Source organism: Desmodus rotundus, chromosome 6, assembly GCF_022682495.2.
Source record: "Desmodus rotundus isolate HL8 chromosome 6, HLdesRot8A.1, whole genome shotgun sequence".
Lineage (NCBI taxonomy): Eukaryota > Metazoa > Chordata > Mammalia > Chiroptera > Phyllostomidae > Desmodus > Desmodus rotundus.
The window spans coordinates 4003130-4029106 of NC_071392.1; the positions used below are offsets into that span (position 1 = coordinate 4003130).

General features: G+C 47.4%; 1 protein-coding gene across 2 annotated transcripts in view; it reads left to right on the plus strand.

Annotated features, from left to right (window-relative positions):
* DOCK4 (dedicator of cytokinesis 4) overlaps window positions 1-25977 on the plus strand; it is a 318642-nt gene that overhangs the window by 258484 nt on the left and 34181 nt on the right. For both annotated transcript variants that reach the window (XM_045197367.2, XM_045197368.2), the window contains exons 28-35: window positions 1416-1491; window positions 3555-3655; window positions 4091-4149; window positions 10957-11105; window positions 12839-12924; window positions 17178-17273; window positions 18070-18130; window positions 22756-22849. In XM_045197367.2, coding sequence (XP_045053302.2) covers window positions 1416-1491; window positions 3555-3655; window positions 4091-4149; window positions 10957-11105; window positions 12839-12924; window positions 17178-17273; window positions 18070-18130; window positions 22756-22849 — 722 coding nt within the window. The remainder of the gene's footprint in view (window positions 1-1415; window positions 1492-3554; window positions 3656-4090; window positions 4150-10956; window positions 11106-12838; window positions 12925-17177; window positions 17274-18069; window positions 18131-22755; window positions 22850-25977) is intronic.

Here is a 25977-nt window from a genome sequence, read left to right on the forward strand (position 1 = left end):
GGGGCAAGAGATGGACATGTGAGGGTCACCAGCATGTGGACCGCACTTGAGAGCACCCAGGAAGGAAGTGTAGACTAACAAGACGGAAGTACTTAGGAATCCGCATGGAGCATGCTAGCACTTAAAAGTCAGGATGCAGAGAAGCATCTGGCAAAGCAGATAGAAAGGAGCAGCCCAGGGTGGAAGGTGAGAACAAGAGCACGAGGCCCCAGGGAGAAAGTCTGCCGGGCAGGAGCGTGGGGAGCGGCTGGGAGGTTGGGACGATGCAGACTGACGTCTGGCCCTAGGGCTTGCGGTGCAGATACCAGAGGCCCTGACAGGTGGTGGAGGGAGACAGCCTTGCTGGAGTGAGCTGAAGAGCAGATGGGAAACCGCGCCTCAGAAGTTTGCTGTTAGAGAGCAGGGAAATGGGGCCTGCGTGGGTTACCGGGTTAGAGCGGTTTTCAGAAAGATTATAGGAGAGGAGGTTTCTACGGGGCGGAAACAGCGTAAAGCTACGTCCTGAGTCCCAGAATGGGGGCGCAGCTGGGAAACTTGGGGCAGCAACTTTGGTTTCCTGTTCCTTTCATGTGCACATCTGACCGTGCTCTGCCCACAGAGCGCGGGTGTCCAGGCTAATTTGTGCCTGCACTTCTGTGGCCGATTCCAGTAATTTGGCCATTTACAGTAATAGAGTGCAACCCTTTCTGGGCTGTTGAGTTGGAGCGCTGAGTCACGAGTCAAAGAATAAAACCAGAGGAGCCACATGGTTTTGGATAAATTGGAACAAGTACAGAAAGATTCCTAAACACCGCAGGTAGCCACTGCAGAGAAGGAGCGATCGGCAAAAATGCTTTTAACTGGCTCCGGGATCTGTGTGCCAGGAAACGGACTCAGGGCTGAGCTCCCAGGGAACGCCTGGGCCGCCTCTGGCCGGGGCAGCTACAGGGCAAGCCAGAGTCAGCTGCTGCTGAAGTAGAGTGATTTTAACCTCTCTCTAGCCGTGCGCAAGTCTTATTTTTAGAGGTTAATTGATCAAATATTATAGCTGTATTAGATCATTGCTTTGTTCAGAAATTAATAAAAGTGTTAGAAAACATCAAGAAATCCACGTATTTCCACCTGAGTCATATGAAATCATAGATCTTCCTGTGTATCCTTACAAAGAGCCCAACCTTGGTGATAGATCTCCCTCCCTCCCTCCCTTTCTTTCCTTCTTTCTTTCACCTGGCATTTCTCTCTCCCTCTCTTTCTCTCTCTCTCTCTCTCTCTCTCTCTTTTTAAGTTTCAAATGTGGGTTACCTAACTTTGTTCCACAGGCTTCCTTTTTCCCCCACAGGTTTTCCTTTATCTTGGTTGCTTTTTATTCCTGTCTAATAAGTGACTTCCGTTGGTGTGAAGTCCCTAACGTCATCTGTGTTTGCTTTGATCCTCAGTGTCATTATCACAACCGTTCTCTACCTGTCAGACGCGCTCCGTCAGAACTTCTTAAATGAAAATTTCGATTATAAGGTAAGTGTCGATTATGTGACTATTCATACTCAGGAAATTACCTCATGGGTTTTTTTTTTTCTCTTAATAATAGGAAAAGAAATGTATCCCACTACCTCAAATTAATCTTGGGCCATATGCGTTGTAATTGTGACTATTAGCAGGGTTTTCATTACATTTGTGAACCCGTCAGGGCTACACTCATACTTACCAGCATCGTGGAAGTCATTGTGCTTAAGAGAAGATAGCTCTTTACTGTTCCTGTAATTTTTCTCATTCTTTTCTGTGTGATCCCCATGCATGACAAAGGGGACTTAGAACATAATGGTTTTAAGACATAGTTGAAAAGACAGTTTATATGAAAAAAATTTACAAAGTAATCCCATTACATCCTTTAATTTTTCATCTTCCTCTTTTTTAAACTAAATTAATGGGAAAAGAGAAAGATTAGTAACATTCTTTAAGGCGAAACTCTGGACACCTGTGATATGATGCGCTGTGTCCGGGGCTCTGAGAATTCTCGATAGCCTAGTTTTTAAATGGCAGATGGTGAATGGTGGAAATGTGGGCAGAGCCGGTGTTTTTGCCATCTTTATTTCATATTCTTTTTTCTTTTTGAAAGATTTATTTATTTTTAGAGAGAGGGGAAGGGAGGGAGAAAGAGAGGGAGAGAAATCATCAATGTGTGGTTGCCTCTCATGTGCCCCCTACTGGGGACCTGGCCCGCCACCCAGGCATGTGCCCTGACTGGGAATTGAACCCGTGACCCTTTGGTTCACAGGCTGGCACTCAGTCCACTGAGCCATACCAGCCAAGGCTCTTATTCATTTTTAAATAACATTTTCACATTAAACATTTAATAAAATGTCCTTATTAGAGAACTAAAGAATCAAAAAAACCCCCAACCAAATATGGTAAAAACCAATGGAATTTAAATGGTTGTGTACTATTTCTTTATCTCATACCTTAATTAGCATATCAAAGTTGCATAATTAGAGCTCTCCTTTTTAATACTTAGTTGTTTCTAGTATTTTATGCCTATAAATCACTCTTTTTATGTACAGCCTTATAAAATAAAACTTCGCATATGTCCCTAATTATTTCTTTGACCAAATATTTATAAGTAGAACTGCTGAGTTAACCTGTCATGCCCATCATTTGATTCCTTGTGTCTGCACCCACACTGGAAGAGACAACTTTTTTTGACAGTTTGCTAAGGGTAAAATCTTCTTTGCTCTAACTAGCATTTCTTACTAGTTACTGGTTATAGATTGGTTGCTAGTTGTTGGTGTTTGACCAGTTATTGACTAAAACTTGTATTTTGTGAATTGTCTGTTCGGGACCTCTGTTCAGTATCTTGTGGGGCTTCTAGCATACTTTTTCCCGTTATTTGTGAGCTCTTTTTGTATGAAAGATAGTAATCCTTTTTAATAGGTCTCCTGTTTATTTTTAATTTTGCATCGTGGCAGCAGAGAAGTGGTTTCCTTTCGTTAGATCCTACATGCTTTTGGTTGAGTTTATTGCCGGGAATTTTATTCTGATCTCTGTCTGATACTGTTTGGGGGATAAGAAAACCTTGATTCAGAAGCTTTGTCTGGGCAGGAAATTTTTATATACTGCCTGAATTTAAGAAAATCAACATCTCCAAAGAAGTGTATGCATTTATTTGAGCTCCACATTAGAAAAAATTCCAAAAAATGAATTCACACAGGAATACTGTGATCTGTCTGTTACCTCTTCCCGCTCAGAGACACGTAGGTTATAAGAGGAACAAAGCGTGTGCCATTTAGCATATGCCAGAGAGCTTGAGAAGCCTGGGACACAGCCCTGCAGCCACACACACATACACACACACACACACACACACTGCTCCTTTCGTTTACTTCTCTGTTGCAGGGCACCTGAAGCATACGGAAAAGCAGAGAGTAGTGTGAGGAGCCCCTGGTGCCCTTACCTGGCCTCCACAGTTACCAGCCATACCCCGCCCACTTGCCACTTTGGAAGCCAATCCTAGATGCCACGTCACTTCACCTGTAAATGTTTCTAGAACACTGTAGTACTTAAACACTTTGCTCTTGTTTCAGATCTGGGACTCCTACTTTTACCTCGCCGTCATTTTTATAAACCAGTTGTGTCTGCAGCTGGAGATGTTCACACCTTCCAAAAAGAAAAAGGTATTAGAAAAGTAAGTACTGGGGTCTGATCAGGTGGAAACATGAGACATAGCAGGTGCTGTGCCTTTTCAAGGGTGTTTAGCTGAAATGATTCATGAATCAGATGTCCATAACTGGGAATTCCAATGGAGGGATAATGACCAAGAGGACAAGAAGCAAGCTTTTCTGGAAATCTCAGTATTTTGAACTTATTTAAACTTTTTTTTTCTGTCCTGAGTCTTTCAGGATTCAAGATTACTATCAAAGTGAAAATTATGAGACCAGTCTGTTTTACTAACGCATGTATATGAAGGTTTGAATTAGAGGCATCAAGTCATGTACATTAAACATCTTTAGTTAAACACGTATTGTCTTTTGACTCAGAATTCGAGAGTGTATCCTAAAGAGACACAAATGCTTCTTTGTTCTGGAGCTTGGTGTCAGGAGTGATTCCTGTTCTCTTGCAGGTATGGCGACATGCGGGTAACCATGGGCTGTGAGGTTTTCAGCATGTGGCAGAACCTGGGTAAGTGAGGAAGAGGGAAGCCACCTGCACTCTGCAGCTTCCCACCGTGCTCTGGGGTGCCCCAGTGAGGAGGGCAATTCACCGATGACAGCGTGGGAAACCAAGTGTCTGGATCAGTTAAGCTATCTCGAGGAAGTAATGACACTTGGGCCTTGGAGAGGGTAACGACTAATTCTTTAAATTGGTTTCCGGCTGAAAAAAGCCATCTTATCTTTATCTGTGTCATGGTTAGTGAAGGACAAATTTTACAATCTAGCAGCGCTCCAGTAATACACACAGTGTTAGCAGTACACCAACCTGTCGGCATCTGAGATTGTAACCCCTCAAAGTTCCCGGAACTCTGCATTGAGGCTGTGAATCATAACAGATGTAGGCTAAACTTCATGACAATTGACTTGAGCGTCACTATTCTTAAAAAATTAAAACCACTGACCTATAGCATGGAGACTGTAGCCAAAGGGTCTAAAAGCGTCTGCCGTTGCTAAGAAACTATTAGGTCCATTCTGTTCATCAGCCACAGCAGACAGGGCGCATTATTCCAGCAAATTGATGCCATGGGTCTGGTTATGTAGAAAATGACAGTATTTGGAAAATAGACTGTTCTAAAACCTCGTTGGCAGAGTGTTTCTGTTATTCACTTATTTCATTGGGTGTGTTACTTACTTGGTTTGTTATCTGTGCACGTGTATGGTGTTCATTTACAGCCCCTGCGTGGTATTCCTCCTCGTGATTTGTTAGAACGATGCACCTCTTTGAGTTGAATATGCAATGACCTGAAGGTGTCTTTTCTCTTGGGCCCATCCGAGCGCAGCTTGGAGGCGGCAGGGTGCAGGGTGTTTTCTGTATGTGAGACTGGGAGCATCATTGTTAGACCTCCATTCACGTTAGAGCGATATTCAGCCACGGTGTGTGCAGCTCGCTCGCTCTCTCTCTCTCTCTCTCTCTCTCTCACACACACACACACACACACACACACACACACACACACACAGCAATTCGAGGGAGCCTTGCCATACGGGTGATCAAGCTGGGTGTCCCCTGCCTGCTGGTCCTGTCAGGGAGAGAGAGCGAGCATCCTCAGAGCAACGTCCAGCTTTCTGAGAAGTCCAGGGTGTGTCTCTCGCTGCAGCTCAGGAGGAGCAGCCATTTGTCCCCTTTGCAGAGCACTCCTGCCCGTGGTCGTGTTGCGATCATTCTTCATGTCCTCGTTTTCCAGAAGTAGATCGAGGCCCTCAGAGTGTCTGTGTGGCATCCGGCATTAATTTAGCAAGATAGTGTCCAAAGAATGGCGTGTGAAAATGCTCGGGGGCAACTGTTGATTTAGGCCCTTATCCAGGCTCAGTGAGCAGGCCAAGATGGAGTCGTCTGGGTGACCAGAATGTTCGAGAAATCCTAGCATCGCTGGGTAGTTATTTGTGCATCTGCCTCTGTCCTGGCTGGACGTACCTGTGCACTGGGGCCCAGGAGCCCTGGCTCGCTCCATAAAGCCGGCACTAGAGGATGTCATTATGTACATCTTCAACTCTTCTTCTCTGTTATGTCTTTAAAACAAAACTATTTAGGCTAAATGACTTCTTCATTTTCCTGGGAAATCTAGGGAATGTAAAAGCCTGTGTGTATGCTGGCCCCATAATGCACTGCCATGTCAGAACTCAGAACAGGGACGCTCAGGGACCCTCCACGAGTGTCACCCAGCAGCTTGTAGGAGACACGGGTCTGGGTTGCACCCCATACCTGCTGAACCAGAGCCTCTGAGGGTGGGGCCCAGCCCCTGAGCTTCCGCGCTCTAGCCTGCTCTCGGGCACAGGGTAACAGATGGGAAAACGCTGCGTTAGGTGGCGCTGGCCTTTCCCTGTTTTCCCAGCCCAGGAGACTGGCTGTGTTGGAACAGGCTTGCCACCCTCGTTCACTCAACTACCCGTCCCCCACTTGTCCCCTGCTTGCCCCTGTTCGCTGCTGCAGGACGGAGGTCAGGGCCCGGTGAGTGGCAATTTTCACTTCATTCCGTGGCTTCTGCGTTATTTCCCCAGAGTGGTGTCCTAGGTTTTCAGAGACTTCCAAAGTGTCAGGTGAATTTCAGAGGTCATTGTACAGCAGCTAGAATTGGAAAATGTTCACAGAAGTTGAAGCCTCTTTGCCAATATATATTTCTATAAAATGATTTTTCTATAAAGAAAAATTTTTCTTTCAAGAAAAATTTCTATAAAATTTTTCTATAATGAAAAATTAAGCATTCCAGGTAAGATTTGAATGTTCTGTATAGGCCTCAAGTGAGCTTGTTACTTAGGCATATCAAAATATATTAGTTAGAATTTGGTTTACCTATCAATATATCATAGTGAGTATTTTGAATACAAAAGGAAAATATTTTACATAATTATAGATTTTTATTATTTTTAATGGAACAGACTAATAAATTCAATTTACTATAGTTCATAAAGCACTGGCTACATGCAAGATATTTTGGGGGGTACAAGAAAAAAAAGTCTGTGCCTATTAAGAAGTTAGTTATTAAAGCTAATATTTTAAACTTTTCCTCCAGTTTATGAGGGAAAAAAAGCTTGATATAGACAAATTCATGTGGTTTAGTAAAGCAAATAAACTTTTATGATTTCATAAATCAAGATCCTCAATAGTTGTTAGTAGAAACAGAAATCACTGAGTTTAAGGAAATAAACGTGGAAGGAGATGCCCAGGGTCACTAGCTGCACCTTCGGCCACCAGAAACCCCCCAGCTGATCTGTCGGCAAACACCGGTGTTACCGGCCAACAGACGTGCGTCAGATTTCGCTCACGGGTGTCTACTGCAGAAGTGCGGGAATTCTCCCGTGTGCTAGGATTAAACGGGCTCTGTTTGGTGTCCTCTGAGGACCAGGAAACCGGGGCACTCGTAATTCAGTGATCAGTCTCCTTTTGAACAGATTGTTTGGATTTGCCCGGGAACAGCAGCAGCTCCGTGCCCATGGTTCGAGGCGGGCGTGCTGTTCCCACAGTGGCCACCCCGCCCATCCTCCCTCCCCACCAGCGTGCTCAAGGGCCCCAGCACCTCCTTCCACATCCTTGCCAACACTTGATATTCCACGTTTTTATAGCAGCTGCTCTTGTGGGTGTGAGGCAGGGTCTCATGGTGGTTTTGATCAAATAATTTATTTGTCAAGAGTGAAGACCTAGTAGAGACAGGTGAGCACCTGTTCTTAAATGTTACTCCTCAGTCTTTTCGCTTTCTAAGTCAAGGGACTACCAGTGTTCTGCCAGGAGAGGGGAGAAGGCGTGCATTCCCCGCCCCCCCCCCCGAGATGTTACACGTTTCTACAGACACAGGCGCGGACCGTCTGCAGAGTTCGTCCTCAGCACGCTGTCCCACATTTGGCTTCCAGCGTTCTGCAAGGTTCCCCTTTTTCCTCCCTATTTTTAGTTGAACTAACATTCTTACTAAATATAAGTGGGCTCACTCTTCCACATTTGCAAACACAGCATCTTGGAACTGCTGTAGAAAAGTCAATACTTTCCCCGGCAGCCGCTCCGTGTGCACGCACACAAAACCCCAGACGCCCCAGTCACGGGCGCCCTAAATACCTCCAACCGAGACCACGTGGCTGGCGGTGAGAGATGGGGAGGGGTCCTCCACCTGCGCTCTCGGGGGACATCTCTTCAATGAAGTCGCTTTTGCTCTCGCCACGCATGCTTTGCTCAAGGTTTCGCTTTGCTGATGGGGTCGGAACCCGGTTTTCTGGGGTGGAGAGCTGGGACGGGCTGGCACAGGTGCCACGTCCCCCTGAGTGTTCTGGGCAGGGCCGGAGGTCAGGTGTCCCTGCCTCGTGACTCACAGGTAGGTGGCCACTCTCCTGCCAGTGGAGAAGGCGGCTGCAAGACGCAGCCCGAGGAGTCTGGGTTGTGACTGGAAGAAAACAACTGTAAATGCCGTGTTTTTAGATCAATTTAAGAAATTACCATTGGCCTTTGTTAAGAGCGATAAAGGCATTGCGATTCCATACTTACAAAACATCCCGCCCGTCAGGGATGCTCACCGACAATGAATGTGCAAGTAAAAGCTAGGATGGCTGAGATTGGGCTTAAGGTGCCCTGAGGGGAAAGAGGTGGGATGGTAGGTGAGCAAAACTGGCTGAAAAATGTTGACAATTATTGAAGCTAGATAATGGGTGGGTGAGGATTTGTTTTATTGTTCTTCTCGATTTTGTATACATTGAGATTTTTCATAGTAAAATTCTGAAAAGAAGAAAGTCAGGCCATAAACTGTCTGTAGATGGAAGAGATTTTTTTTAAGAGATTCAGAAGTGTGTGGTAACGGCGTTCATTAGAGAGGCCAGAGGCTGCCAGGCTCCGGAAAGGTCACACGTGGAGGTCACAGTGGTGGCCTCAAGTCTCATCCCACAAAGGCGGGTGTGGCAGGACTGTCTGCTGGCAGGGAGTCCCATGTTAGTTTGAACTCTTTGCCTCTCGCTCCCCACCCAGCACTGGAGGGCCTCCTGGTTATTAGTCGGGGGTTCTGCCGGGTGGTAGCAGTGCTGGAGCATCAGTGGGGGACCTTGAACCCCTGCAGCCGTCTCCTGGGGCTGGGCCAGGGAGCAGGAGTCAGGCCAGGCTCGCAGGACCTGCCAGCTTCTGTCTGTACAGGACCCCCACCCTGCTGCCCTTTCCCTCCCCCCCACCCTGCTTGCTTTCCAGGACACCTGGGACAATCACTGAGTGCATCTGGCTTTTACAGATGACAGTAAGTCACTGAGCTCAGGTTCTCTGCTCTGTGCCCCAGCACAAATAACCAAGGGAAGGAACGGCAAATACAGGTGCTAGTCACCTGCTCCAACTGTGTGTGCGGGGGGATGGGGGTATGGGCAGAGGAACTCAATGGGCGTAGATTCTGCCACAGTGTCTTTGTTGGTCTGGAAAGTGCTCCTGGTTTTGGAGGAAAATAAGAACAGGTCCTGTTACTAAGGAAGCTTCCTTTGAAGAATAAGAAAGTATTTTCGTGGTGAGGCCAGCTAAGCAGTCCTGGGTCAAATCTCACGGTGGGAAGCAAGAGGAATTACCAGCCAGTGTCCTGCCTCCTCCACGAAGTGGGGGTACACCACTCACAGATGGTGAGACACGGTGAAGTTTCCTTTGATGAAACCTCCGAGGGAGAGAAAAGGACTGTGTGACCTTGGGGACTCCAGTCAAGGGGCTTTCAGACACTCAGGGCCTCCAGCGGTGTCCTGCTGACATGCTCATAGTGTTGAGGATGAGGGTGGGGCCCCCCTCTGAAGAGGGCAGGGCTGTCCCACATTACTCCGGGCACAGAAGCAGTGGCTTCCTGGACCCCCACATGGGTCTGCCCATCTCTGATCGCATCTGACGCTTCCCTTTTTCCACACCCTTCCCTTCCTGTTCTCTTTCCTCTAACACACCCCCAAGTCAAGGGAAAATTAAACTCTGTTTGCATCTGGGTTTATATAAATGTCCAAGCTCCATGGCCGCCTGAATGCCTTCTAGTTAAAAACAAACAAACAAACAAAAAAAACCCACAAAAACAAGAACAAATCAATGAGAAAGTGTGGAATTCCAAAATGGGCAAGTAACTCCACACAGTATGGTTTTTGTGGGTATTCGACCCTTATTACCAAAGCTCGAAGGTGGGAAGCAGACAGAAGGGCACATGGTCCTTTTCCATCAGCACAGCCGACTTCCACCCACTTGCCACCCCGTCCTGTGCGGCTTTAAATGGAGGCCGAGGGTTTGCTCTTAAGAAACTGTGCATTTTCCACAGTGCACAGGTTTCTTACAATAAAAATAGACACCGTGAGATGTAACGCAGGTGATTAGGGTAATGGTCTGAACTCAGCACTCATCTGCCGGATGGCACTGTCCGTGTCCACCCCACCCTCCACCTCCCTTCCTCTGGCTTAGCAGTTCCACACCTCTGAGCGCTTGCTAACACACCATTCCGAGTTCACTGTTCTTACGTGCAGTCTTTTCAGAAACCTGTCACGATACATTCTTTTCTTTGGGACTGCCATTCGGATGTTTATTTAGGCTGTTTATTATGTAAATATATATATGTACAGGTTGCAACCACCTTTTTTCGTACATAAAAGTCTCCTGCAGTCTCCCCACCAGGAGACAACTACTGGGGTCGGCCCCTGGGGATGGCATCTGGGCTGTCACACCTTGTTCTAAATCACAGGTGGCAAACACAAGGCCCGCGGGCCGAATCCTGCCCTCCACCTTGATTTATCCGGCCTGGCATCTTGTTTCTACCCGGAGGCGGCGCCAAGCTCTTGCTTAACTGTTAAGGAGTAGTTACATTTGTACAGTCCTAAAATCACATTCAGCCCTTTGAAGGCAACCGCCAGGCTGATGTGGCTGCCGGCGGAAATGAGTCTGACTCCCCTGCACGGAAGGTGTGCGGCGATGTGCCTTTACCTCTGCGGTTCTTCATATTGAAGGCCTCTACCTGCATTGTCCTTCCTCAGCCTCGTTTGTAAATTGGCAGCATAAAAATTCCGATGGGCAAATGTTCGGGCATTTACAACCGATTCCTCGTGATTTATATAACTTTTAATTGCATCTTAGGGCTCTTTATAACTATGAAAAAACTAATTCTCTAGTTTTAATGAAAATGGAGAAATATTAACCAGCACATTGAAACTTACTGTTTATATATCGGCTTCGGGAAATGTGTCCTTGCTTGGGGAGACAATTATAATGGAGACAACGGTACTAAAATAGTTTTAGACAAATTTTATAATATTAATTTTCTGAAATCCTAAGATGAACGAGCCTGAAATGCAACCGTTTTATTCAATGCAGGAGAACACAAGCTCCATTTCATCCCTGCCCTGATCGGCCCCTTCCTGGAGGTGACCTTGATCCCGCAGCCAGACCTGCGCAACGTCATGATCCCGGTCTTCCACGACATGATGGACTGGGAGCAGAGGCGCAGCGGCAACTTCAAACAGGTAGGGGCTGCTCCTTGGGGGGGTCGGAGGCCTGCGGTTCTCACTGAGCGTTGCTGAGCTACCAGGTTCCACTCTGAGAGGGGAAGTGAACCCCGAACTAGCCATCAGCAGGCCAGGTTCCAGCCTGGCCAGCCCCTTCCCGGCCCTGTGGCCTTGGACACCTCCCTGGTCCTATGTTGCCCTGAGCCTCTGGGAAGCCCTGAAAAGCTATTTAATTCCATTTCAGCTAAAAAATTGTGTGATTTCCCACACCTGTGTTTAAGAACGGGCAGAGACTTTCTTTGCTCCCAGTTGGACACAACATGGGGGGAATCAGAAGGTTAACGAGCCTTAAAATCATTGAGCTCCCAGTGGTCTGCGCATTGTACTTGGGGACGGCCCTGAGCCTTTGATGGGCAGCATATGTGATCCTCTTTGCTCAAAGCGTTGAGAATTAATTTAAAGGGGAAAGCGGTGGAAATTCTTGCAAAGGAAATTCCGAGGAGAGGAACCTATCATTTTGTTGGTATAGGTTCTCATAGCTCTGGTCCAGTTTTGGAAAAGACACATATTCTTATTCCAAAGCCGGACTGTGTCAGAAATCAGCTGCTTCTGCCCTGCCATGTCACTCAGGTTGCAGATACGAGGCCCGGTTTCTGTGCTTGCAGGCACTGCACTAACCTGCATGCAGTCACCTGTGTGCATGCACCTGCGTGCTCTCACCTGCATGCACTTACCCGTGTGCACTCACCTGTGTGCATACACCTGCGTGCTCTCACCTGCACTGCATTCACCTGTGTGCTCTCACCTGCATGCACTTACCCGTGTGCACTCACCCGCACTGCATTCACCTGCGTGCTCTCACCTGCATGCACTTACCCATGTGCACTCACCTGCACTGCATTCACCTGTGTGCTCTCACCTGCATGCTTCATCTCCTCCCAGTGAAGATGCCTTGCTCGCATCTTAGAAAACCCATTGTCCACTTGACCAGCAAGCCGAGAGCCTGCATAGAACTGTCCTGTGGCTGAAAGCCTGGCGTTTCACCTGTGTCTGTGTCTACCTTTACTTCCAAGAAAGCAAGTAGCTGACTGAAAGGCCACTGACGTACTGTACTTGGGGGTGGGGGGGCAATCTGACTCCCTTTTGTCTTCACCCCCTTATTGATATTTGATTCTAAGGAATGAGTGGGTTGAGCCCCGGGACAAAGACCCTTCCACAGGCCCTGCTTGTCAAAGTGTCTGGCTGGAGAGGTTTTTCATTTCCTGTGTCTCCTGCTGGCTTGGGTGCCAGTTCTGCCCCCCGCCCCGGGTGATATCAAGCCTGAAGGACTGCCATTCTGGGAAGCAGGGCCATCCTGTCCACAGCGCTTAGGAACTGCGCCCTTCCTCCCTCTCCCTGCTCACTGCAGACGTGGAGCATCTCAGAGGGCCCTCCTGCACGTGCACGGGCGCCTCTCACCTGCTGCTCGGGCTCCGTGCAGCTCGACCTGTTCAAGCAAAAAAAGAGAAAACGCACCGAAGATTTAAGTTCATGTTCATGGATCTGTTAATTGGCTGGTGCCCTCTGAGTTTGACCCTTAGGGTGCCGAGCCACGGGGTGGGGGGAGTCTGCTATTAACCACAGCAGCTCGTGTCACTTCCACACACAGTCATCTGTGGCGTCTCCTCCTGCCGCTGTCTCTATGTCTCCATCTGCCTAGAAATGCTACTCATGGAGAGGAGCAGAGAGAGTCATACCCAGGTGTGTTTCAGGTGGAAACCAGGCTCATCGACAAACTGGACAGCCTGATGTCTGAAGGCAAAGGGGACGAAACCTACCGTGAGCTCTTCAACAGCATGTGAGTAGCGTTTCTCTGCCGTGGGTTCCAGCTGGGGGGTTGGCATCGGCCTTGAGCAGCTGAGTGCTGCGGCAGCAGCTTGGGTCTCACGGGTGTGCCTCGTCTTTGCGGAGGGTGAGATCAAGGGGTCAGGCCTAACTGTAGCACGTGGGCCGTCTTATACTGATGGCTAGACACGTCTTATTTTAATCTCCGACTGGACGGGCCATGTGGTCCAGGGCAGCCCTCGCTCTCTTCCTGCCTGGGAACTTGAGAAACGGGGTTGGAGGAGAATGATTTCCAGTCGGGTTGAGAGTGGGAGAAGACCCAAAGCGCGTGACTTTTGTGTTGGTGTGCGGTGCTGTCCAAGGCCAGGCAGCCTGGCTGCCCTGCTGTGGGGAAGGCGACCCCAGTCTTCATCCGCTTTCCAGCGCTTGGTGTCGCCCTGCCGTGCCGCTGGCTCAGGGGGCACTCGCTGCTCCCTGGGAGCTTCCTGTTAGAGAATCACAGAAGCAAATCATTCTCAGTAAATTCTGCACTGGGGATGGGTGTGGAGGATGAAGAAGTGACGGGGGACGGTACAAGGGACCGAGATTGTCTTCTTTGACAGAAAGGGTCCCGTCCCAGGTGGAGTTGCTGCACCAGGTGTCTGTCCGCCGTGTGACGTGGCAGCGGGGACACGGAAGCATGTTCAGGATTTTCAGGCTAACACTTGCTTTCTCTATACGGCTTTCTGTGCTCCTTTGTCATCTTCAAAGCTATACACTTATCAAGTGCTTCTTGCGCCCAGGTCGCACCCAGAAGTAAGCAGGAGTGCTTTAGCACTGATAGGCAAACGCGAAATTCTGTAACTCATTTCACACTGCCAAGGTCGAGCCCTGGGCGTAAGAATACATCGAGGTTTGAAAGGTATTACTAGTGGCTGGTAGACTTCAGCTTGCCTGATGCAAAATCATTCTCAAAGCTCTTAAGAAAATCCTGTTGAAAAAACAAGCCAAGAAAGGGTGTCCAGACCTCTTGTGGTGGTGAGGGCAGGGAGGGGGGACAAAATGCGCTCTTCGCACTGGACCCTGGACAACGCCCTTTTCTTCTGATACTTTATTAAACTGGAGCTTGAAATGAGTGTTCAGCAAGCCCGCCTTCATTCTTGTGTACAAAGCATGTGCCTCTCACAGCAGCTGGAGCTGAGCAAGAATTCCGATTAAAACCTCATAATAAATTGCTCTCGAAAGCCGCTCTCGTGCCAGTTACGAGGCCTTTGTTTGAACAAAGAGCTAAATGAGAAAGCACTCAGTGAGATGAGTCTCTTGAGATTCGTGATTAATTTTCATAATAAATTCTCAAGCTTAAGAAATACACGGTTCTGTGGTGCCTTGTAACTGCTTCAATACAGGCCCGGTGGTGAGCAGCTTGGGTCGCTTCTGCGTAAATGTGACTGAAATAGCAGACAGGCCTCGGCGTTAAAATCAAAGCAATGTTTAAAATATTAAGCCTCTGTAATTAGGACTATTTAAAGGGCCTGATTTATTCAATGGGGATTTTTATTCTTGTGTTGATTTCTTTTACTGTGTTACTACAAACGTGTTACAATGGATATTTTTCTTTCATGCTTTTGGGATCAGCATAGTGGGAACAAATAAAATCTAAAGGGATGATTAAATCATCATTACTACCGGGGCCCAGAAAAGACAATGAAAATCTACCTGAAGTTTGGATAACAGGAACATGCTGTTTGGCCTTAGGAATCACAGTGAATTGGTATAGTCACAGCAGAGTCCCCTGTGCTCTCTGGGACTCATGTCTAAGACTTCTGAAAGTTTGTTCAGGAACTGAAAGCTACTCCCTGCTTCCTGAAACATGGCAGTTGCCTTAGAACAAGACCTTCCATTCCTACGGTGCCTTCCCAGGAACTCGAGGATCTTGCTCCAACCCTGTAACGTCATCCTGACCTACCCAGACCGCGTATTTTTGAAGCAAGAGTCGGGGTTTATCACTCTCGATAATGCCGACGTTGTGGACGGCAGACGCCAGTGTGCGCTCTCAGGAAGGAGGGTCAGACGTGAGCCCACCTCCCCCAGCAGTCCTGGCACACTCATTGGGCTTGACTGAGCCCCTGCCAGGATGCTGCTAGGGCTGGGGACGTGGGCATGACTGTGCTGGGGGAGCACATGGCCGGGGACCCCCAGCCTTGGGGCTCCTGAGGGAGCTTCCGGGAGAGGTAACTTCCACCTCGGTTTTTCCCCATGTGCTGCTCTGAGTAATTCAGTAAGACTCCAGATCATTTTAGATATTTACTCGGTAATCACAGGAAATTATAGTTTGGAGACAGGATTAGCTCCATGATGCATCCTTCAGGTATCTGACACTTTTCTGCGGATTGAGAGAGCGTGCAGATGTAGGTGCTGTATGTATGAGTGACAGTCTTGGCACAATCCAGCTCCATACAGAGAGAGGTCAATTGAGGGTCAAATCCCGCCCCCCCTCTGCGCAAGATTCCTTCATGGAGTCAAAGCCTGCTGAGCACCGCGTCACTCTGCAGCCCAGTGCTGCACAGTCCCACTGACTGTCTATTTGCCCGAGACAGCCTGCGCCTCGTGCTGTGGTGAGACGAGCTTCCTGTGTACTCACAGGGGCACGTGGGTTTGATTATGGACCCAATGCTAATACCCCACCTCCCCCAGGTTAGCTAGAGAGACCCACTCCTCTTGCTGGTGGCCTGGGTTTGTGCCAGGTGTGACTGGAGGGCGAGCTTCGACAGGAGGAACCAGCTGGCTGTGAAAGCCCGCGGGTGTCAAGTTCGTCAGGGGAGCAGGCCCTGCAGAGCTTTGCCTCTTCCTGCAAGAAGCTCGACTTCTCACTGCATCAGGAGGCTGTGCAGAGGAACGGCACTCACACCCATAAAAAGTCTCCGTGTATTTTTAGAACGATCACTTAACTCGAGTTCTTTGTTTTTCAGCCTCTAAAGTACAGGAGGTGTGGGCTGTCACTTGGGGAAGTTTCTGTAGCGCCCTGCGCTGGTTTGGCAGGCACATTTTCATCTCAGCTCTTGGTTCAATACCAAGTTGGCATTTAGGCTTGAAATAGATGCTGTTCTGAGGGGTTTTTGTTTGGATGTTTGTTTGTTTTTAAAGAAAGCACATTTAAATCAAACCAGGGGAACTTCCCCAGGGCGGATCCGTCAGGGGAAGCTCCATCCTTTCATATGTCCCCCACCTCCACCCCCATCCAGGACACAGCACAGAATAAACCGGAAAGACAACACAGCTTTTTTTCGTACCCTTCCCACTGAGCAACGTGTAGAACGACAGGCTTAGGCTGCACTTGCGAGAACTGTTTTCTAGGCTATTTCTGAAACCGAGAGGAAGGAGACACTTAGAAGGATGATCATTCAGTTCAAGGGGACAGGGAAGTATCTTCACACGGTCCTGCTGATATTCTGACCTCTCCCCCCGGGGCACATTCAGTCACACAGGCTTTGCCCACCATACAGTTCATTTGCCGAGAAGCAGGGAGGAGAGGAAAGCAGATGCTAATTGTGACTGTTGTTATTTTGTGTTCACATAGCGCCTCTGTGCCAAGGTGCTTGAGATCAGGGGGAAGGTAGGAGGCACCGAGGTTGGGTGCCTGGCATCAGCCCGTGGTAAGCACCGCACAGAACACCCTCAGTGATTAGTGACGCAGTGAATGAAACTGGGGAGTGAGTGCACAGATAGTACAATATGTATTGAGTGGGCAAATGTTAAGTGAGAGAGAAAACGCCAAACGTCACGCCGTCTGTACAAGGATCTTCCTGTGGCATTGCATCGCAGTAGGATTGCTTGGATGAGGATGCATTCCACCGAGAGGTAGGAACACGTTTTCCCTGAATACAGCCAGGTCGTACTTAGAAGTAAACTTACAGGTACTGCTGTTTTCGCTTGTCGCAATGTTACTCAATGGGGTAAGGCGCAAGCCTGCTCCCGCTACAGAGAAGCTAGGAGAAAAATGTCTGTGGGCTGTGAGGTGCTTGTCTGTTTTGAAAATGTGATTATATGCATGTGTTCGTACTTGATGACTTGGATAATCTGAAAATCCATTTGCTTTATCAATGCTTCCCGGATTAGAATTCCACTCTTTGGTCCCTACCCTAGGTAAGACGTTGTTTGCAAATTGTGCCCCTTGTAAGATGTTGCAGTGGTTGCTAAGGCATTTAAGGTACTGAGGAAAGTAAAATGGTTGTCATGGTGACTGATAAAAATAAATGTTAAAAATGCCCTGGGTTCTCTGTTTTCCAGTCTGCTGAAGAAAATTGAGCGGGAAACATGGAGGGAAAGTGGGGTTTCGTTAATCGCCACTGTGACCCGGCTGATGGAGAGGTTGTTAGATTACAGGTAAGCCGCGTGCCCGGGTTTCCAGGTGTGCCGCGCTCCGGGGAGGCAGTCTGGGCACAGTGGCTTCTCCGCACACAGTGGGCCGTCAGGCCAGGGAGCCTGATGCCCAGAGGTTATGGGCTTGGAACTCCCCGGTGCGCAGTGTTTACGTGGGTTTCCCCCTTCCTTTCTGTTTGGTGTTGGTCAGCAGTTCGTTCAAAGTCTCGGGGGGGGGGGGGGGGGGGTGGAGAGGGTTCTCAGATCCCATTATCAGATCCCATTATCAAAGGGATTGTTTTTTTTTTTTTTGTTCGGACTCACCCTCCGGTGGGAGCCAGTAAGCAGATCCATCAATTTTAGGGTGAGGATAGTGCAACAGAGAATTGTCCCACCGTGCTGCTTTTTATAGCCATCATTTTTTAAATTTCTAGATGATCTGAACTGTTAAAGCGGTTTGGCCCACTTTGATGCGTGGTGTTTATGTTTCACTTTAAGAAGGAGGCCCCCCGTCCCCATTGTCGATGGCCAGGCTTACCTGCCCCCTTCTCGCCCACACTGGGAGGTGCACTGTATGATAACTCCCCTTCACTTCTCCTCCCTGAGCCCTGGCCTTGCGGAGGGGGCGCCTCCCCCTGGAGGTGGACTTCTCTGCAGAAGTGGGTGCTCAGGGGTCCGCTCCCAGCCCACCTGAGACCAGTTCCTCCAGCTGCTGAGCCTTTATCTGAGCAGCCACTAGCCTCTTCTTTCCCTAGAGGTGCCCTCTGTGCGCGCCCCTGGGAAGGGGGTCCGGGGCTCTGACTGGTGCTTCTGTTTGCAGGGACTGCATGAAAATGGGAGAGGTGGGCGGCAAGAAGATCGGCTGCACAGTCAGCCTCCTGGTTAGTAACCACTCCCCTCCCCCCGATGGCCAACACTGCTTGTTGTTGTTGTTGTTGTTGTTTTAGCAGAAATACTGTGTTTTGTTTGGTTTCAGTCCACAGTGTGTTTTTACCTGGACGTTTCTTAGAAGAGTTTACAAGTATGTCTAAAAGAAGCCCAGTGAGCTTCAGATTGAAATAAGTCCCAGAACATGATCTGCCCCGAGCATTGCCGAATCCCCTAGGGTCCCAGCAGCCCCCACGGCAGAGCTCGGAGACCCCCTCGGGTGCCCTCGAGCTCCTGTGGCCAGGCCCTGTGCTCCCGGAGCCTCTGCTGCTCTCTGGCAGAGAGCACAGTGTCCCCTGGGAGGACTTTGTACTTTCCCTTCACCCTCCTTTAGTAGCTGTCAGTGGTCTCTTCTTTTGGGACTAAATGGCAGTTTTCTGTTAAGCGCACTAATTTCCACTCTCTGGCTTCCTTGCACATTAACCCTGCGAGGCCGCTACCAGTTTAGATCATCAGTAGGATGATCGTATATTTCACCAAACAAGGTATTTGTGAGAGTAGAATGAAACGTTATATAAAGCTAACAGGCTAACCTAGAACTGTCCTGGGGAAACTACACTTATGCTTAGTTATCTCATAGCTAATGAATAAACTGGGCGATGTTCTCACCACAGGGCAAAACAACGGTTGCACACGTGCACCTCCCTTTTTCAGTGTTCAGACCGGTGAGTCGGTGCTTTTGGTGACTTCCCGTAACCAGATCTGAAAGGCAGGACTATGGGGCTCTTTCCATTTCTACACTTGTGAGCACCACGCTTTCCTGGTCTTGTTTTGCAGAGTAAACGGAACGTCACCATCTAGTCTCAGTACTTAATTCCTACACTGACTGTTCGGTATCCGCCCCCTCTCTGATTCTGCCTGGTCTACCCCACCGGCTTCGGTCTTTCTGTGTTCCCTCAGGTTTTGTTTATTCCTCACACAGCCCCTCTTCACGGCTCAGAGCTTCCACTTTCTCACACTGGCTGGCTGTTGCCCTAACTTACTCTCGCTGCGCACGGTCCTGTCTCTGAGCACTTACTTGCCTGTACTCTTCCCCACACCCACCGCTTCCTCCTCCTCTCAGATTTAATTGTTCCGCCTCCACCTCCGATGCCAGTCTCTAAGAATAGTGAGACCCGAGCCTCCTCCCTCGGGCCACACCTTGCCATGCACTTTCCCCCATAACTTGTCCCCAGTTTCAGCAGTAACCTCAGGTCATCGGGCCAAGCTCGCTGGGTCAGCCCATTTCCATCCCCTCTTCACTGCATTTCTAACCTTGAACTTGACTAAGTTCATTCCCACTTGTAAACCTCTTGTCTGTTTCCCCAGGGTTTTTTTCCCCTCAGCTGTGGCAGGGGCTCCACCCACAGGGCCCTCCCCACCCCTCCCCTGGCCGCCACAGATGAAAATAAGTCTACCAAGACACGATCTGCTTGGGGAGGAAAGGTGGCCGATCTCTCAAAGGAGAAGGGCCAGGAGCCTGTTCCTCAATGGGCTTTTATTGGGTTTATTTGCATAGGAATACAGGGCATATAGGTAAAGCTCATCAATCATTGTCAAGCAGTAATGATAAAACAATAGATAACATTCAGAGAACTCTGAGGGCTTGTTTAGAGTCAGGATCAGATAGTTAAAGGGCCATAAAACTTTGGGGAAACAAACTCATTTCATGCTTGGACCCTTATAATTTAAATTGAGGGTATTAGTAAAGCAGGTTTCACAGGATTTTATGCATTCTTTCTTAGGCCTGATCACCCCATTTCCAACCCACCTCCAGCGTTGGAACCCGCCATTTCCAACACAGGGCTGCACCCACCTCCAGCGTTGTTTCATGCTTAAGTCAGGCAGGGGAGGTAAGGCAGCCAAGATATTAGGAGACTTCTTGCAGACAAAATGAGGACTCAGGCTATGTCAAAGCCGAGGGGTAAGGGTCCATTATCCCCTTTTTCTATAGCCCCCTCAAGTCCTTCCCTGAGGGCCCCTTCATGACCATGCCTGTCTTAGGTCGTCCCTCCCTTGAGGAATCTTACCTGTCATTGGCTAACCAGTCATCCGCCCTGGGCCAAGCAGGGTGAAGTGAAAGGGGCAGAGGCAGTGCCCCTGCCAGGCAGATAAGCTTTGTCTCCTTAGTGGCTTAGGGTCCCAGGGTCTCTCACTCAGCCTCAGCCATGGGGGGTTACAGCTTCTGAAACCAGGCAGGGCGGTTCCCAACACCCAGCCTTTCACTACAGTCTGTATCCTTAGCCTGAGCTCCCCACTTGCATGTTTGGGAGGAAAGCCCAGTTTTAAGCTTCAGGTCTCCTCTGTCTGACCCTTTACTCCTGGCTCTGCCCCAGGCAAAGTCTCATGAATAACCTCACAGGAAAGCCTGTGCCCTTTTCCTAAAGAGTCTTTTCCTGTTGCCGCCACTTTCTTTCACAGCGCCTTCTGCTTGGAGGGAGACAAATACAGGTTCATTTCCCCAAGTTCATTGCCTCAACTGGAATAACACAAGGATCGCTTCCTCAGATGAAGGAGCTAATTAATACTCCGCCCTGAATGTGTTTGTTTTCACTCCCCGTAGGAAGGAACAGATACTTAATAAAATCAGTGGCCACAAAGAATTTATCCAGTTAGCTTGCAGTGACCAAGAATAGTCCTTCTAGAAAATGTTACCATTTGGAAGGCTGTTCTCATTTCCACTAGCACATGAACACATCTTATTAAAGGAGCAAATTTGTAACATCGAAGCTGATCTTCCTTGCTTCTACCTCATCTGGCAATTTCTTGATGTTTTCTCGCAGCAATGTGGTTCTCTTCAACCACTTGCTTCCTCCCAGAGGTTCTTCCTACTCTGGAAAGATCAGTTCGCTTGACTTCGGGGGAGCCCTGGCTTTCTTTGTACCGTCAGAGTTAAACTGTAGTGTCAAATTGGTCAAAGCGCATAAGCTTGGACATGGCTCATGCGAGGGATGTCATTGCTGTTCTGTTCTTTGTGCTGCAAGTTTTCCCAGACTACATGAAGCGTTCTCATGTGCTGATGAGATCTCTCTCTCTCTCTCTCTCTAAGAATTGTTCACTTACAAAGGGATCCCTTATTTTGTTTTCAAAGAAGCCTGCTCCTTACCAGAAAGCTATTAGAGCAAATCATCCTTTAATAACGTAAAAACCTGCTGTGGGGTGTTAGATTCGTGTTTACGGTACAACAGTTCTTGCTAATTAAAATGATTTGGGTTATAATGAGAGCTGTGAATAGCATTTGTTACTTAGCTGTTTCAAGAATGCCAAGATCTATAGAACACAAGAGGAAAAGGGGGAGGGTAATAGTATAAATTGGAAAAAATCATATTTATATTCAATTACCTGTTAGTGTCTCAAGGTTGGAAGCGTCCTCATATTGAGGAGTGGACACCTGGGAGGAAGTATCTAGAAAGGACCTTGATAGATGTACTCAGAGTACTAGTATCCAGAGTGCTCAGGCTTCAAGCTCAAGTACAATTTAAGGAGCCACAATGAGTGATTTAGTCCATTCCCAGAGCCCTGTCTAGCTAATCAGCTTCCAAAACTTGCAGAATTCGTGGTCTTTCCCCTTTGGAAAAGCCTGTCACTTGTTCAGGTCCTCAGATTGATCCCGCACCATCTTCCTCCTCCCTCATGCCAAGTGGCACAAGTCAGCACAACAGCGCGGGAATGGGGGAGTCCCGGGGCTGTGCGTGGGACTTCCCACCCAGGGCTCCGCTCCCCAAAGTGCCCGCCGGGGCCTCACGGCATCGTGCTTTCTCTGGAATCCAGCTTCATGCCCATTTGCTCCTCTGTTTACTAAGTTCAGTGAGGGCTAAAGTACTTCCTAATGTGGCGAAGGACTAGCGGTGGATGCCGATAATATACCTTTTCGTGCCAAGCTCACACGCCCAGGTTAAGGCCAAGCCGAGTTTTTGATGACATTAGCATGTGTCAGTGAAGTTTGGTAAGATCAAGATGCTTTTCTTTATAAATAAATACAATATTTTCAGTAAGCTTGCCTCTCTAATGATAATTTGAAACAAAATATGTTGTTATTAATCCCTTTATGCTTTGTATGTAAGGAGAAATATTTAAAATCCAGCCCAAGGGAGAAATTCCAGATGACACCGTATCGGTGAAGGGTTTTCCATTTCCCCTCTTTCACATGATTCTCCGGGGGACGTGGTTTTACGTTGTTTTTTATTCATCCTTATTTGTATGTCTTATTTTTCCTCACAGGAAACATGTATTTGAAACTTGAAGGAAATTCCTTTGAAATCACTAATTAAATTAAATAAGGTTACTCTTTTACATATTTCACAATAGGCTGATTGTCTACTGACAGTTAAACTAACAAGAAAGAATAAAAAGTCACGAAAGAAACGTCAGTCGGCGGTAGAAACACCTGTGGACGTTGCTGGCCCGTCCAGCGACCGTTGGGGCAGAGCGGACCCAGACAGTGTTGAATCAAAAACACGTCCCTGGGCCTCCCGGCCTCATGGTTTTAGAGACATTCGTATGAAAGAAAGTATCAGTTCTCTTTCGTGAAACTTCAGTGGAAGATACTGCAGGCCTGACCGTTGAGGAACGATCCACACTTGTGCTTTCTTTTTTCTAGAACTTCTACAAGACCGAGCTGAACAAGGAAGAGATGTACATACGCTACATTCACAAACTCTACGACCTGCACCTCAAAGCTCAGAACTTCACAGGTAACCCTGTCCTCTGGCCCAGGGCAGGGAGGGGGTGGACTCTGGCGTATGCACCAAGGCACAGCCTCTGCCTCCCAGAATTAGGGAGTCAGCATTTCTCCTTTAAACTGGAATTTGTTCTTTATGTAATGGATCCGCTTTTGTTGCTCTCTGTTTCCAACCTCTGTATCAGATTAAGAACCACCGATTTTTAAAAAAATGAAATTTATTTTTAATTGCATTTTTTTTAATATTTCATTTATATATATATATACACATATATATACATATATATACACACATATATATATACACATATATATATATATATAACTATGTCTCTTTGCATAGTTTTTAAAGGTTGCTTTTGGGGTAACAATGCATACCTAACTTTTCACAGTCTGCTTAGAGTTTGTATTTTACTACCTCACGTTGAATGTGGAAACTACAGCTGTAGAGACCCCTTTATCCTCCCTGCTTTGTGTGGTGGCTGCCGTGTGTGTTACATTTACAGGCATCGAAGGCCCCATCGGAGAGCGCCATGATTTTTGCTTTCAACAGTCATACCTCTCTTAAAGAAGAATAAAAATATTAAGAGAACGTTATATTTACTTAGATAGTAGTCACCATTTCTACTGTTCTTTCTTCGTTTATGAAGTTCCCAGTTTCCCTGTTACCATATTCGTTCAACCTAAAGGTCTTTTAAAACAGCTCTAGTGGTGAGGAGTTCTTGTTTGCTTCTCCTGAGACTGTCTTTACCGCCCTTCAGCCCCGCAGGGTGTGTCTGCTGGGTGCGGAGTTCTAGGCGGGCTGTTCTTTCTTTCAGCGGGTTGGAAACTGTCGTTCCACTCTCTTCCGGCCTCCGTGGTTTCTGATGTAGGATCTGCTGTCATTTAAACTGGTCCCCACTATATAAACTACACTTTGTTATTTTTAAGATCTTACCTTTGGTTTTCAGCAGTTTGATTATGATTTAAAGGGCATGGTTCTCTTTAAGTTTATCCTCTTGGGTGTGTGGAACTCCTTGAATCGATAAGCTTGTTTCCTTCCCCAACTTTGGGAAGCTTTCAGGAGCTGTTTACTCAAATACATTTTCCACACCAGTCTTTCTCCTCCCTTCTGGGGCTTCAGTGAAGTGAAGGTTAGGCCTTTTGGTATCGTTCCATAAGTCCCTGGGACTCTGTTCATTTTTTTTTTTTTTTTCCAATTTCTATTTTCTCCGTTGTCCAGGTTGGATGATTTCTGTTGATCCATTTTCAAGGCCATTGGCTCTCCTCGGTCAGTGCCATTGAGCTGTTGAGCCCTCTCAGTGAAATTTTAATCTTTGTTTACTCTATTATTCAGTTCCAAAATTTTCATTTGGCTCTTGTAGCTTCAATTTCTTTGCAGGAAAAAAAATGTTCACTTTTAATCCATGGAACATGGTAATAATAGCTGCTTCATATTATTTGTCTGTAATTCCAACATCTGAATCATCTTGGAGTTAGCATCTGTTAACTGCCTTTCCCTTTGAGATTTGTTTATTTTTCCCGTTTCTTTGACAATCAAATAATTTTGAATCGTATCCTGAACATTTTTTAATATTATCTTATGAGACTCTGGATTGTGTTTAAAATCTCCTGGAGAATGTTGACCTTTTTCTTTTTATTATTTTCACAAACAATCCAGTTTGTTTCAAACCTCATGTCCTGAACAACTTTATGAAGGTTGAGACCCTGATGTCAGTTTAGTTTTCAAAGCCTTTGCAGCACTGTTCCTGCCTCTCCTGTGTGATGTCACCCCGGGGGAGTCTGGGACCTGGACAGAGATCCGTACCGTAGTTACTTCTCAAAGCCCTTTTCAGTTGGGCCTGGTCTTTTCTACCCGTGGGAAGTGAGCCCATGATGTCACCCACAGAGTTTTGAAGGCCCTTTCTCCAGCTCCCTTCTGTCTGTGATCTCCCTCGCTCTTCAGTTCGGACAGGGGCTCCTTTCCTCATATCTGGCTTGATCAAAGCCGAAATACGCAAAGCTGAGGTTTGATTCTCTCCACACTGGGACACACCCCCTATATTTGGTCTACCTGGGGGCGGAGCTATGACACTGAAGAAGCCACTGCTGCCATTTATGATTGTCCCCACTGTCACCACTGCTTGTTTGCTTATTTTGATCCTGGGACACAGAGGGGCCCGGAGGAGTCGACGTGCTGCACCCCGCAGATGGTCCTCTTTGCTGTCCTCTGCTTAGTGGAGCTTTTCTGGGCGGGTTTCCTGTGTTTCCTTGTGCATTTCCAGGAGACGGGGAAGTCTAAGCCGGACGATACAAGAGGCAAAAAATAAAAACAGGCAACCCTCCACTCTGGCCATCCCTAGATTGATTTTCCTGCTCTGATTTATTGGGTTGGCCAAAAAGTCCATATGGTTTTTTCCCCCATAAAACAAACATTTTTCATTTTTCACCAATTACTTTATTGATTTGGATATTTTGAGTATGTTGGCTCTCTCCTGCTATTGGCTTCTAGTGGGTAGAGACCAGAGGTGCTGCTAAACATCTTCCAATGTATAAGATAGCCCCACAGCAAATAATTATTTGGCCAAAATGTCAACAGGACAAGAAACTTCGCAAACCACTTTTGACATGTTCAATCAGTCACAGCACCTTCTCCATACACTGCACAAATTTTTTTCTCAGTTGCATTTTTACCGTTCCTGAAATAAGAAAGCATAATAAGCCATAAATGTTACATATCTTCTTCCATCTTCAATATTAAAATGGCTGCGCAAAAATGGACCAATTTTGGTAAGCTTTTCTTTAAATTCGCACTGATATGACAGTTGTTACAATACAGTCTAATAAATTGTTTCAAATGAAGTTAAAGACAAGTAAGCACCACTAGAGCCATCGTACAGAAAAAATAAACGAACTTTTTGGCCAACCCAGTGTTTCTGACTCCTTCAGTGGGTGCTTTGTATATTCCGTTGAGGGTTTTTTCATTGCAGCCACTGGGAAAAATGGGGTGGAATGTGCTTACTGCATCTCACCAGACCCTTTAACTGGACCTAGGGACGACAGATCTCGATCTTTCGTTGCACTGTTCTTCCAGGGAACACCTGAGTTTGTGGCCACTCCCTCACTTTCCAAGGGCATGGGCATCCTTTCTGAAATGGCACG